Genomic DNA, 15,040 nt, shown 5'->3' with positions numbered 1-15,040 from the left:
TCTGTTGGTAGTACCCAGATGTGTTTCTTCACTTACGCTATGGAGGATTTTGAGTTATCAACTTAAGAGAACTGTTTTCTGAAAAGCTGGATATCCTCATGTCATAGAAGTTACCCCAGAAGGACGCAGCAGGCACATTATTACACCTGGACTTCTAGGGATGCAAAGTTAGAGTAGCCACGAGCTTTTCCACATCTGATGGATTTGGAACTATGTGCAAGAGAGAGAAATTCAGGCTGGTCACTAGAGGTATCCTTGAACCCCAAACATCGAGAAATGTTCGTACATCAGGGTCAGCTTAGGAGGGGATATTTTAGCTAAGAAGGACCTTGGATCTGAAGGTCTCTGCCTCATTGCATTGTAGATCATCTCGTAAGACAAGGGATGTACCACTCTGCGTATGGACCCCAAAGGAAAGGAGAAATGTTGACCTGCCCAATGAACAATTGGTTTCCTTCCATCAAAAGACCTAGTGGGGTTGGAGCCCTTGAAGTCACAATTGTGAGGATGAACCATATGAACATTTCAGTGCAATACTGCCGGCAGAATTTAAATGATTTAAATGAATTTAAATGATTCATTATTAAATTTAACTTATAAATTATTAACTCTAATAATTACGAGAATTTCTTTCATAACTGCAAATTAACCAAGACTTTAAAAATACTTAATGACATGAACATAAAGAAGCAAACCATAGACACCAGAACCTCCTTGAGAGTGTAGAGTGAGAGGAACGTGACGACTGAAAAACTACCAGTTGAGTACTATGCTTGTTACTTGGGCAACAAAGTCATCTATGCAGCAAACCCCTGCAACACTCAATTTACCCATACAGAAATCTGTGCATGTACCCCCTGCATCTAAAATAAAAGTTGAAAAAAGAACAGAGTAATGCACACAGACACACACACACACACACAGACACACACACACGTGCGTACTTAATGAAGCCTAGGTCTTTTATCTAATGGCAGAAAGATCAGATGAGAAAGGCAAAAAATCAGAGACAGACCAAGGCTGCCGGTTTTATTTTCCTCTATGTATGTGTTAGTGTGTATATGTATAAATGTATTTCTATTTGCTAAACCGTCTAAAGTTTAGTTGAAGACATCATGACATTTCACCCCTAAATGCTTAAGCAGATATTGTCTAAGAACAAGGAGATTCCTTTGCGTAACCGCAATGCAGTGCTCCCACTTGAGAAATTTAACTTTGATACAATATTTTTATTCAGATTTCCCCAGTAGTCCCAATAATATCCTATGTAGCTCTTTTTCCCTTGGAGCAGGATCCAATCAGTAGCTCCACATTGCATTGTCTTGCCATGTCTCTTTAGTCTCCTTTCATCTAGATCACATTCACAGTCTTTTTTGTTATTTATGACATTGATTTTAAAGCCTATTTCAGGTGTTTTGTAGAATATCTATCATTTTGAATTTGTCGTATTGTTTGCTCATGTTTGAAATCAAGACACCTAATACAGAAATAAGAAATAAACTAATGAAAACAGAAGGTGAAGAGGAAGGAGAGATGAGCTAAAGAGAGAAAAGAAAAGAGGGAATGAGAGAAAAGAGGGAAAGAGAGACAAACTGATTTTGTGATAAAATGTTTATCAAAGTGGAAGAAAACAAAGTCTCCATAGATTTATGTTCAGACTATATTGATAAGCAAATATATGGAGTGGTAAGTGGGGAACATGGTCCTTAAAGAGAAGGTATCTGAAGTATGGTTGACACTCAGACAATGCAGGCGTTAGGGGTGCCAATCCCCTGTGTGGTCAAAAATTTAAGTATAACTTTTGACCCCTGCCAACTTTACTAATAGCCTACTGTTGACTGGAAGTCTTATCGATAACACAAACAGTTGATTAATAAATATTTTTATCTTATATGTGTTATATATGGTATTCTTATAATACAATAACATGAAGAAAATATTACAAGGAAGAGAAAATATATTTACTATTCACCAGGTGAAAGTGGATCATTATAAAGGTCTTCATCCTTGTCATCTTCATGTTGAGTAGGCTGAGAAGGAAGAGGAAGAGAGGGGCATTGGTCTTGCTGTCTCAGGGGCAGCAGAGACAAGAAAATTCATGTATAAGGCATCTTGCTTTTTTTTTTTTTTTTTTTTTTTTTTTAATTTATTTATTATTATTATACTTTAAGTTGTAGGGTACATGTGCATAACGTGCAGGTTTGTTACATATGTATACTTGTGCCATGTTGCTGTGCTGCACCCATCAACTCGTCATTTACATCAGGTATAACTCCCAATGCAATCCCTCCCCCCTCCCCCCTCCCCATGATAGGCCCCGGTGTGTGATGTTCCCCTTCCTGAGTCCGAGTGATCTCATTGTTCAGTTCCCACCTATGAGTGAGAACATGCGGTGTTTGGTTTTCTGTTCTTGTGATAGTTTGCTAAGAATGATGGATTCCAGCTGCATCCAAGTCCCTACAAAGGACTCAAACTCATCCTTTTTTATGGCTGCATAGTATTCCATGGTGTATATGTGCCACATTTTCTTAATCCAATCTGTCACTGATGGACATTTGGGTTGATTCCAAGTCTTTGCTATTGTGAATAGTGCTGCAATAACTTAGAGGCAAGGGAATAAACCTTAGAAGTTCTGGTGTGTTCCCAAGTTCAATGTAAAATTAAGAGGGGTGAAGAATTCAAACTAGTTATTTCAGTTTATACATAAATTAATGAGGCAACGTATTTTTCTTAATATATGTAAACCAGTTTTTTTGGTGTCATTTAGCACCAGCAGATTTGTTTCTTTAAAACCCTTCACCAGGCCTTTGGCTCACACCTGTAATCCCAACATTCTGGGAGGCCAAGGCAGGCGAATTGTTTGAGCCCAGGATGTGGAGAACAGCCTGGCTAACATGGCAAAACTCTGTCTCTACAAAAAATACAACAATCAGCCAGTCATAGTGGCATGCACTTCTGGTTCCAGTTACTCAGGAGGCTGAGGTGGAAGGGTTACTTGAGCCCAATAGGTAGAGGTTGCAGTGAGCCATGATCATGCCACTACACTCCAGCCTGTGCAACCGAGCAAGACCCTGTCTCAATCAATCAATCAATCAATCAATCAATCAATCCCATCACCAGGATCACAAAGTTAAAAATGATCTTAAGGAGTTAACAGAAATATGTAGACACTATTTCGGATACATGAGAATTTAGTCTGTTTTTAAAAACCTGCAAAACAGAGATTCATGAACCACATTTTAAAAAGACTTCTATGAAAGCTTTTCAGAAAAAAATATTTTCAAGCTGTCAAAAAAAAAAAAAAAAAAAAAAAAAAAAAAAGAACCAGACAAAATCATCAGGTATCAGGGGCTAAGAACAGCTAAAATAAGTTTTCTAATTTGTCAGTGTTTCCGCTACATTAAATGCCTGCTTCTCTATCTCATCTCCCAGCCACCAAATAAATAAAAAGGGGGATATGTAACTGTAGGGGCACTGCTAAGAAATCACAGTGTTCAGATGATTTTTTTCTGAAATTTATTGGAAACTTCATGTGTTCATTCTTGACATTTTTTGGATTTACTTGGCAAGGGCAGAATCATAGAAAAACAAATAGAGTTCTCTGAGTAGGAAAGGTACTCCATTTCCTGTTCATGGTTAGGTGACCCTGATTACTGTCCTTGGAGTCTTGAGCCCCTTACCCAGTGAATAAGTAGGTACTGAATCAGGGAGGTGCAGACTCATTTGCCTGGGTTTGTTTTCTGGGAGTTCCTGTTTAACATTCCTGAACTGGAGCAGAAGTAGATTTTTTAGCTGGCTTTTCTGAGACTCTGAGGAAACTGAGAGTTGTTGAATTCTCGGGTTCTGTGATGTTTGATACTTATTAAGTGAAATTATGTGTGCAGAGGAAAATTTATTCATCTATGCTTTTAACAAATGGCTGTGATAAACAGAATTAGACATACTATATGGAATTGCATAACACACCACCACATGTCCGTATTACCCGCTTCCACAGTTATCGGGTTCTTGGTAATTGTTTTTCAACTTTATGCCTATCCATTCCCCACCACCGTATTATCTTGAAGCAAATCTCAGATATTATAACATTTTATCTGTAAGTATTTCAGTAGATATTTTTAAGCTGTCTTGCTTAAAATAAGAATGGTATGTAGGTGTTTAATGTATTCTCCAAGTTAATGCATAATTTAAGTACTCACAGTCTCTGTTGAGACTATTTACATGCACTAAATCCGATCAAAGAGAGAATTTGATGTGAGTCGTGGTCATCTGGAATGGTCCATTCATTGTGTTTGGGATAGCAACTGTGTAGGTCCAGTCAAAGAGTGGTAGCATCAGAGAACTTCTGTCTTGAAGAAAGGGGCCATTGTTAAGATTGATGGGTTTTCTGTGTTCTTTGGTCCTCTCTGATGACAGGATAGTGAAATGAGCCCTAGCTCTGAGTACCCACAAACTTTGTAACCATGGATAAAGTCAGCCACTTACTTATCTCTGAAATTAAACTTCCCGATTTTAAAAATGGATGTGATGCTTCCTGTGCCTATTCACAGAACTGTGATACACTGTGATTTGGGATGTGAACACGCTTTAAAAATAATGGCCCGGTTACATATTCTCCTTTTATTTTTATTTAAAAAAAATTTTTTTTTTTGAAACAGAATCTTACTCCATTGCTCAGGCTGAAGTGCAGTGGTGGGATCATAGCTCACTGCAGCATTGACTTCCTGGGCTCAGGTGGTCCTCCCACCTCAGCCTCCCAGGTAGCTGGGACTACAGGTACATGCCACATGCCGCGCTAATTTTTGTATTTTCATAGAGATGGGGTTTCACCACTTGCCCAAACTGGTCTCCAACCTCTGAGCTCAAGTGATCCTCCTGTCTCAGCCTCCCGAAGTTGGGGGATTACAGGTGTGAGCCATCGCGCCCGGCCTACATATGCTCCTTTAACACAGGCTTTTGGTTATTTGAAATTACCAATGTTCAGGATTCTTAATGGCATCAGAGAATATAAGCTTGAATAAGTAACTATCTAGACTTTTTTTAAGGAATAATTTTCTAATCTAGGTTCTCTTTTCTTCTGAGTATATTTTATTTGGGCATTTTATTTTTCTCCAAGATGAGATCCATTTTCACTCATCCATTTTGAGATTGTTTTTCTCTCTGTTAATAAAACCTTTGGAATGGTGCCTTGATCAGGCTAACTCAAAATTAAATGTTTCTCTTTGAAAGATTGCCTGGTGATCAGAATTGTTTTTTCCTTCTCTTATTTTAGCCTTGCCTCCCCGATTGAAAGAGATGAAAAGCCAGGAGTCGGCTGCAGGTTCCAAACTAGTCCTTCGATGTGAAACCAGTTCTGAATACTCCTCTCTCAGATTCAAGTGGTTCAAGAATGGGAATGAATTGAATCGAAAAAACAAACCACAAAACATCAAGATACAAAAAAAGCCAGGGTAAGTATAATCCATAAAATAGTAGAGACTGCCCCAGCAATAAAGTAATATAACATATAAACGTTATTTAGGCCCTAATAAGTGAGCTTACTATCAGAAACACGATAGATAATAAGTGAAAAGCTGTTTCATTATATAATGACAAAAAATCATCTTATCACACAGGCAAGAATTCAGAGTTTCTGGTTCTTACAACTTGTTGATAAAGAAAAGAAAGGATGGATGGAGAAAGAGCTATAGGAAGTAAGAAGAGATGGAAGGGAAGAAGGAAGAGTGCATTAGTGGCAGATGCTATCATAGTAATAGATCCTAAAATTCAATTTCTTGGCCAGGCACAGTGGCTCATGCCTCCAATCCCAACACTTTGGGAGGCCGAGGAGGGCAGATCACCTGAGGTCAGGAGTTGGAGACCAGCCTGGCCAACATGGTGAAACCCCGTCTCTACGAAAAACACAAAAAGTAGCCGGGCGTGGTGGGTGCCTGTAATCCCAGCTACTTGGGAGGCTGAGGCAGGAGAATCACTTGAACCCGGGAGGCAGATGTTGCAGTGAGCCAAGAGCATGCCACTGCACTCCAACCTGGGCAACAGAGCAAGACTCCATCTCAAAAAAAAAAAAAAAAAAAAAAAAAAAAAAAAAAAAAAAAACCAATTTCTTTAAAATAAGACAAATGCATATAATAATGTAGAGTACCAGTGCCTTACACAGCTAAAATCACAACTTCATTATAAAGCTCAGTAAATACTTAGATTTATAGAAAGAATTGGAATGTAACCAGTTGAATTCAGACTATTTTTTAACATGGGGTTAATGATATAATTATATCTAATAAGAATTTTTAACTGACACTGCTGATAAAGCACATTGTCACTCTAGCAGATTTTAAAATCAGGTAATCTTAAGTAGCAAGAATTTTAAATGTTCCTACTCTCCCTGAGGGGGTCCATATTTGACAGGGTTTAATGTGATTCCTGTAACATCTTGGTGGATGCATTCTGGATCTACTCTAAAATGATGCTCTGTTATCATACCTACACTCTTCATTCTTATTTACTTCCTTACTTAAGAATCATTTCTTCTAATATCAAACTACATTTTGAAATCAGAGAAGAGATAAGTCAGTTGGATTTCTGCTTCTAAAGAGTCTTTTAATCAATGTGACATGTATAATGGTGGTTCCAAACTCAAAGATGACATTTTCTGCACTCACATGTCACAGTGAACCCCCAAGTATGGTAACAGAAGCAACAGAACATTCTCCTGTACTTTGATTTTATAGGACATTAGCCAGAAAGTTGTTACACATTCATGAGCAAAGTGATTACAGTGAGAATTAAATTTAATCTTATCAAAGTGTTTGTTTGCTCTGATGACTGTAATTAGGTTTTTGTTTCTAGTTTCTGTGGTTTTATAAGCTATATACTTACTTTATTAACTACATGTTGACTCTAGTTATTGATCATGTCAGATAGATCTGTTGCTTTGGAAGAATAATAAAGTGTATTGTATCACTTTCTGCAGCAGGTGGTACTTCAAAGATACAAAATGTAATATTGTAAAGAGACATGGCATTTTTATACCTAATATTACTTATTTTTTTACATTATTCCAATATGTAGCAGTTCAACAGCACATGGCAACTATCTTACTTTGCAGATTAGGAAATTGAGCATCAAAAAAGTGTTCTGCTTTGCCTCAAGTCATATAACTAGTAAGAGACTCAATGAGAACTGAGTTCATTATTGTTATACCCATTAAAAAATGTAATATACTGAGAAAGAAGGAAGTTAAGTTTCTTCCTATAGATCATAGTGGTAATGAATGGTTCAACTTAGATTTGAAATAGGTCTGACTCTAAGTCTCATGCCTTTTCAACAGATACTTGTGATTTTGCTATATAGATTAAATAGATTTGGTACAAATCTGTTTCTTGGGTTCCTTTCTTAAAACTGGAGAACCTTCATATTTAACAGCATATGTGCATGAGGGGAGTAGGAAATACAATGAATGAATTGAAAAGATAAGTATGATTCTTATAAAGAAGTTTAACAGGACAAAAATACTCCTAGATTTTGGATGGAATCGATTTTGGTGTTTGCTTTTCATCCAACAAGTTAGTAAGAAATGAAGTTATCTCTGCATGCAGGGTAATGTCTCATTTATTTCTACGTGGCTGTCAAAGGATACCAGTAATATTTAAGTGCCATGAAAGGTTTTATGGTAGGACTGTGGAGAAATTAAAGAGGTATAGGGTATTATAATCTCTGTACCCAGGGGCGGGGGTCATAAGACTGTATAGAGATTATCTAGTTCAGTCTTATATAAAACATGGGAATTCTGGAAATCATGTGTTACAACACTGCTAGAGCAGGGGAGGAGGAAGAGAGGGAGGAGAAGTTCATCTAGAAGAAAGCATCTCACACTGCAAATATTCAATCTGATGCTACCTGGAGAGAAGCAAATGAAATTTCGGTAGATAAGATGAGAAAATGAATTCTTTAAAAAAGTGAACTGACTAGAATGAATAGGCTTTAGAAAAGGTACATGTATACTTAAAGAAGTAATTTGTTACATGGCTTCGATGACATATAAAAGTATCATTAGTATTCAGAAAAGCATTTTCATATTGGCTTCATAGGTCCAGACAGCTAAGAGCACTGTCTACATATTAATAAAATCCCATAATACCAGAAAGGGCAATAGTCAGAAATTACTTCTTTTAAACAATAGTCTTGCTGGAAAGAATTAAATGGTGAAAAATGTATTGAAGTGATGCAACTATAAATCATTTGCAGCAAAACAGTTAACATATTTGATCTAAAAAGACATACTTTGTATAGAGTGGACAGCTATTTGATAATCAGCTTTTCAATTTTTAGAATTGGGTATTTTGCCATCTAAAATTGCGTCTTTTTATTAAAAAAAGCATTGTCAGGTTTTTTTAAGATTAAAGGATCCAGCTGAATCTAAATTTAATTAACATTTGCAAGGTGTTCTATTATTTCAATTTATCCTGTAAATATAAGTAGAATGAATATAATTATTGTTATACCCATTTAAAACATTAATATCCTGAAAATGAAGGAAGCTAAGTTTCTTCCTGTAGATCATAGTGGTAATGAATTGTTAAACTTGACTCTAACTCTTGTGTTTTTCCAGAAGATATTTGTGATTTTGCTACATAAAGTCAGAAGTCAGAACATAGGGCTCTGGCATGCTTAGGATAATGGCTTTAATTAAAAGATTCTTATTTTACAGATTCATTTATATATTACTATTAATGAGTTTTAATTACTAAGATATTCAGACTATTAGTATTCTGCAGTGGTTAGTTGGTTATTTTGACTTAAACTTTTTCTTAGGCTATGATCAACCAAGCAGAGGTGAAGTTTAGTTTGAAGTGTAAGATTTTTCTGGGATTCTCTTTATTTAAATACATTGACTCTTTTCCAATCCTTAGTCTTGACTTCTTTTTCACATTTTTTATAATCTAGATTGTGCATAGCAGCAGCCAAAATATCCTTTTAATCCCTTGGTGTTTAATGCAACAATTTCACAGCAATATGCAACTTCTATTATTTTGTAAAATCTTTACCCTTCTTTTGCTCATGGTCCTACTAAAAACTACATTCCTATGTGTTCTTCGTATGATTTTTGAATTCCTATCTGAGCCTTTGTTTTCTTTCGCTAACCCACGTGTGGGGCCAATTAAAAGAAATGGAAACTGCCCTCGTGTTATATGTCTGCTTATCTCTTTGTTCTTGTTTTCTTTGACTGGTGGATGATTTCAATCAAGAAAACTGGTTAAAAAGCTTGGCGTGTGACAGATTCATATGTGAGGACTGTCAGATTGACCTCATTTAAATACCTATTCTTTCTTAGCTTTATCAAAGGCTGACTTTCTATTATTTGTATGTTTCACACACTTTTGGATACCCTTAATTTTGCCTCAGCTTTTACTATTTTAATTTTGTTTAAAATTGGCTCTCATTGTTTTATTCACATTGAAAAAGTATTACAAATTATTTCTTCTATTTTTAATGGTTGCCTTTTTTGACTTTATAATGGAAAAAGTTTATGTGCATTTTTTTCTCATCTTAGCTTAGCAACTCTATTAGATCACTTGAACTTTATATATAATGAAATCTCAATGTTCTCATGTAGAAAATGGGACTCAGTGGCATTCTATATGGTTTATGTGAGGCACGTGGTACAGTGACTGGTTCTGTTGTTTAAGAAGCCCCTCTTTTAGCCAAGCACAGTGGTGTATACCTACCGTCCCAGCTATTGAGGATCTCTTGAGTGCAGGAGTTTAAGACCAGCCTGGGAAACAAAGCAAGACCCTGTCTCTATACTTTAAAAAAAAAAATCATAATTTCCTCTTTCACTTCTTTGTCCTTTTCACGATGATCAGTTTTACACTATCTGAAGCAGTGTTGGACACACACACACACACAAACACTGTCTGTATAATTTCTTAGGGGTCAGGGAACCAAAACTGTATAAACAGAAGAGTTCTTCCCTATGTGTAATTAAGTTTCCTTAGCCTGTAACTATGGTAGAAGAATCAAGCTAAAATAAAACTAAACTAAGTAATAGCTAATGAAACCTTGAATTCACCTTGTAAGTGAGCACTCACTAAAAAACACAGTGTGCTTTCTGATATTAAAAAAATGAAAAGGAAATTAATATTCAGAATTTTTTATCTTCAAATTACTTCGCATTAATTTATTTTTACACTGTACTGTTTTTTCTCATTCTAAAAGTAATGTATGGTTATGAAAATCCAAATATTTCAGGAATATAGGATGTAATTACTATAATAATAGCTAACACTTATTAGGAAGTCACTATATTGCAAAAACTGTTTTAAACACTTTCCACAAATTAACTCATTTAATATTTTTAGAAAATAAAAATCCATGGAAACACCAACCTTCCTCCAGATCCACAGAAAACTCATCAATTAAAGAGCAAAAAGTTATATTTATGACTATAAGGGAATCAGGTAGTCTTTCCAAGTTAATTTCCTTCTTGTAGACAGTATATGGTATCTTACAGAAAAGAGAAAAAGAAGACTGTTGTAGCCATACTTATCAAAGCGCCAAATCTTTTTGCAATATATAATTTTCAAGGAAGATTTGGCTCATTCTACACCCTTACTACATTCTGTCCCTACTCTAGGACACAAGGCTGGACAAATCCCATAGTTACATGTATCATTAGAATTCAGAGGGGTCTTTATGCTCCTTTAGGTCAGTGGTTTTCCAATGATGTCCCTGTAGAGTGCTAAATTTCTATTGAATTGCAAAAAGGATTACCAGGCCCTCTGACCTGGAACACTTTCTGTGTGATATTTTTGAATATGAGGTTCTGATTTAAGCTTTCATTTTAAAACAGGATTTTGTTGTAAAAAATAGTTGAAACCACTGATCTAATTTAATCTTTCTCTGCATAGAGATATTCTTGTAAGAATGTGCTTGGCAGGTGGCTATCCAGACTTGAATCTTTCCAAAGAGAAAACCTAACTCTTTCACAAGACACCCTGTACATTTTTGAATGCTCAGAAAAGTTAGTCTATGTAATATCATTCAAAACATGTTTCCTTTTTCCTGTAAGACTTAGTTTTCCTGTAAGACTTAGCAATCCCAAATAATTTCCTTTTCCATATGCGTCCAGGAAATATATTTAAATAGCTACTTATATTTCATTCATAGTTGTCTGCCAGTGGGACCTCTGTTTCTTTAACATAATCCTCTCTAGTGATAAGATTTCTAGGCCCTATTCAATTCTGATCACCCTCTTCTAACGTCCTTTAATTACGGTTTTTTTTTTCCCCATCAAATATCATTCCAAAGTGTATCTAAAGTATAACTGAGCATTCTAGATATGATCCAGCCAATGAGGAATGTATTGGGGCTTTTATCCAATTTGATTGATGCTCCGCTTTAATATTAATTTGGCTAAAGAGTACCTAAGGTTTTTTTGTTCTTCTTTCTTTTTGAAAAGAGTTTTAAAAATGGGTTAATAATAAAGCATGTGGCTAATTAGAAATCCTTATTTCTGCATATATTGTAGTCGAGGGATATCTCCTCTTGTATTTATGTCACCAATTTTCGAACGTGAATGCACTTGTGATGCTTATCTCGATCAAATTGAATCTTAGTCTTGGCCCATTGATGATCTGTCCTAGGATTCCCAAGGGTGTTCTCCACAGAGAAGATTCCATGGCCACATGTCATACCTGCCTTAGAAATTCACAGTACAGATTTGCAAAAAACTACCGAGATGCATTGTTGTAAAGAGACCTCTTTAACTTTTTTTTAATGCAACATTTATTTTAGTATAGAACCATTTTTTTAAATCTTCTTTCTTTTAAAGCCTAACATTTGATTACATTACTAGGAATAGTATTCCAGGAAACAATGCCAAGGCCTATTAGGAGAAGTTTTATTTTAAGACTTATCCCTTTAAGATTATGTTAACTGTAAATATGATTACCATGTTTCTTATAGTTCCATCTAGTTCAATAGTTAAAATGTTAATTGCGTTGGGTCAGGAAAGGAGTCTTACATACAAACAGGATTGTTCCTAGATCTGTATAAATAGGAAAGAAGGGCTGTTCGTGAGGGTGTTGTAATAATCTTGGAGTTGTACATTCTTGGGATGTTGTTGTAATCTCATCTCAGAATTTGGGGACTTAAGAAAAGCTACTGTTTTCTTACTTTAGAAATTTACTCTTTCTGTGGCATTGAAAAATCAAGATATTAATGCCCCACCCTGATATTGTTCATAATTTTTCTATTATTGCTAGTGGTTTCATGGTTATACATGAAAATTCTTCCAGTAAACTATGCTAAATGTTGGGCTGGAAAATCTTACTGTACTCATCCAGTTTTTTCGCACTATTTTTCAAAGATACCCATCATGAAGGAAACTTGTCATGTATGAACAAAATAGATAAATAGCTGACAATCCATTTTAAAAATCATATGATATGTGAATACTCCAAAATTCAGCCTAAAAGTTAATGCAACCTGACATTGGGTGATATTCTAATATTGGTTTATTTTGATGATTTTAAAAGTTGTCATATTTTATTGTTAAGACATATCTATTTGCAAAGATATTTGTCATCAAAATGGCCCATTATGGCTTATAGGGATATACTTCGGGGAAACTTTCCTATGAATAATGTCTCTGGTTAATGTGTGAATATTCTTTAAATGGCCCTTGGTGGTGTCCCCATTCCATAGATAGATAAAACTGTTAAATTACGTCCGCTTTTTGTCAACTTTTTTCTGTGGACCATTATTTTCAGAAAATATTAACAGATACACCTTGTGAATGAAAAGGATTCCATGGTCAATGAAGTTTGAGAGAAAATAAATAATATATCCCCTTTCAGGGAGTCACAGTACATCAGCATATTCAAGACCCTGAGAAATCCTGTGAGAATAAAGATAATGAAAAGCCTGTCTTTATTTCACCTAATATTTTCCAAATTTATTTGAATGTGGAACACATTGCTTTGTTACCTCAGGTTTACCTGTTGACATCATTGAGTCATGACTGGCGAAGTTACCTTTTTTTTTTTTTTATTTTTAGACCAAGTCTCACTCTGTCACTCAGGCTGGAGTGCAATGGTGTGATCTCGGCTCACTGCAACCTCTGCCTCCCAAGTTCAAGTAATTCTCCCACCTCAGCCTCCTGTGTAGCTTGGACTACAGATGCGTGCCACCACACGCGGCTAATTTTTGTATTTTTAGTAGAGATAGGGTTTCACTGTGTTGGCCAGGCTGGTCTCGAACTCCTGACCTCCTGATCTGCCTACCTCAACCTCCCAAAGTGCTGGGATTATAGGCATGAGCCACTGCTCTCGGCCGCAAAGTTAATTTTTCAGGCCCGATATTGGTTTGACCATCACTGTTCCTGGTCTGGACCACCTCTGATGGTCTGTGCCCTCTCATTATGGCCTTTTCCTTTCCTCCAACCAGCCATAGGAATATTAGGTTCTGCTTACTCAGCAAGAACCTAATATTTACTTAATCAAACATCCAAATATTTTCTTCATTCATTAACACATTTATCCAATAATGTCTGAGGACAAAGCATAGCCTGATGTATGCTCCATGAGACTAGCAAGAAGTTGACATTATAACTCCCCCCTCCAAAGTGTATGTTCTAGGTCAAGAGATGAGACATACTGAAGGAACTCTCATGAGAGACGTACTCAGGGCTGTCAGAATTTAGGCACATGAGAGCAGCTCCAGCTACATGACCAGGAGAGGCTTGGTGAAGCATTTGGCACCTGACATGGCCCTGGAAGGTCCAGCTGAGATTTTGATGCATAGGAATGCAGGATCCCCATTGTAGGAAGAAGAAATGACACAGCAAAAGCACAGAGGTGGAAAATCAGGGGGCCTACATATGGAACTTTGGGTGGTTCAATCAGGTAGACTGGAGGAGACTAGTAGGAATTATATTTGGAACAATTGGTTTTACTCAGTTAACATTGTGTGACAAGATCAGAAAATTCACCAGAAAACTAGCAAAGTATAACGTGGCAGATTTGCAACCAGAAGGATTGCTGTCATTTCTTCCTCCCTTGTTTTCTCCCTTGTCGTTTACCCTTAAGAGCCCAGGGAATCACAGTTACCAGGCTAGAGCATAGAAGGATTGTTGTTATTTTTTTGCAGATAGGGTCTCATCATGCTGCCCAGTCTGGAGTGCAGTGAGTATTCACTGGCATGATCATGGTACACTACAACCTTGAATTCCTGGGCCCAAGTGATTCTCTCACCTCAGCCTCCCAAGTAGCTGGGATTCCAGGAGCATGCCACCACACCAGGCTTTAGAACAATTCTTTAGAAAGACTTCAGTAAACTCTGAGCCCATCCCTGCTGTTCTGAGTTCTTATATCTCGGAGACTGTTTAAATTATAGGTTATGTGCAACAGTAAAACACAGACACAGCAGATCACAATGCTGCCCATATTAAAAAAAAAAAAAGTGAATGTTGATGTAATATTCAGAGTTTTATAAAACTGTGTGATAACGTTGCCCAAATATTTATTCCAGTATTAAGAATCTTTCATGTGGTACTATGCTCCCAGCAATGAGAATCTTAAGGAAAGAAAAATTCCCTTCCTTTTGGAATTGATAAATCCTCTTCATTCAAAATTAACACTATTCTTGATATTACTCTACTGAGAAGAAGAGCGCACAGTATTTTTTATCTATTCTAACCTTCAGTAAGTGTCCTTAACAGACTTGTAGGAAATGACTTTATACATTTTCCTCTTCCTAAACCCTAGTGGCTGATGGCATTTGGATATAGAAAACTAAGAAAATTTACCAATTAGGTTTAAAAATCTAAGGTATAACACAGTTATTGGTGATGATAAGGGAGTACAAAGAAAAACTACAGGACTTCCTTTAAACTACTGATTTAGGTGATAAAATTAAGATGATATCCATGGTATAACTTAATGGATGCATCTTACTTTTACTCTAGGTAAAATCATGTGGTCAGATCAATGTAATGGAAGTTGTATTTTAACATATGTGTAAGGTGGGGAGAGGCAGTTTG

General features: G+C 36.2%; 2 protein-coding genes across 13 annotated transcripts in view; both read left to right on the top strand.

Moving 5' to 3' along the window:
* Positions 1–15,040, top strand: part of MAK16 (MAK16 homolog) — a 1,030,778-nt gene that overhangs the window by 97,757 nt on the left and 917,981 nt on the right. The gene's annotated exons all lie outside the window — the stretch shown is intronic.
* NRG1 (neuregulin 1) overlaps positions 1–15,040 on the top strand; it is a 1,132,381-nt gene that overhangs the window by 951,757 nt on the left and 165,584 nt on the right. For all 12 annotated transcript variants that reach the window (XM_050802453.1, XM_050802452.1, XM_050802463.1 and 9 more), the window contains one exon: positions 5,273–5,450. In XM_050802453.1, coding sequence (XP_050658410.1) covers positions 5,273–5,450 — 178 coding nt within the window. The remainder of the gene's footprint in view (positions 1–5,272; positions 5,451–15,040) is intronic.

The sequence above is a fragment of the Macaca thibetana genome, chromosome 8 (genome assembly GCF_024542745.1).
Source record: "Macaca thibetana thibetana isolate TM-01 chromosome 8, ASM2454274v1, whole genome shotgun sequence".
NCBI lineage: Eukaryota > Metazoa > Chordata > Mammalia > Primates > Cercopithecidae > Macaca > Macaca thibetana.
This window is presented reverse-complemented; position numbering and strand designations above follow the sequence as displayed.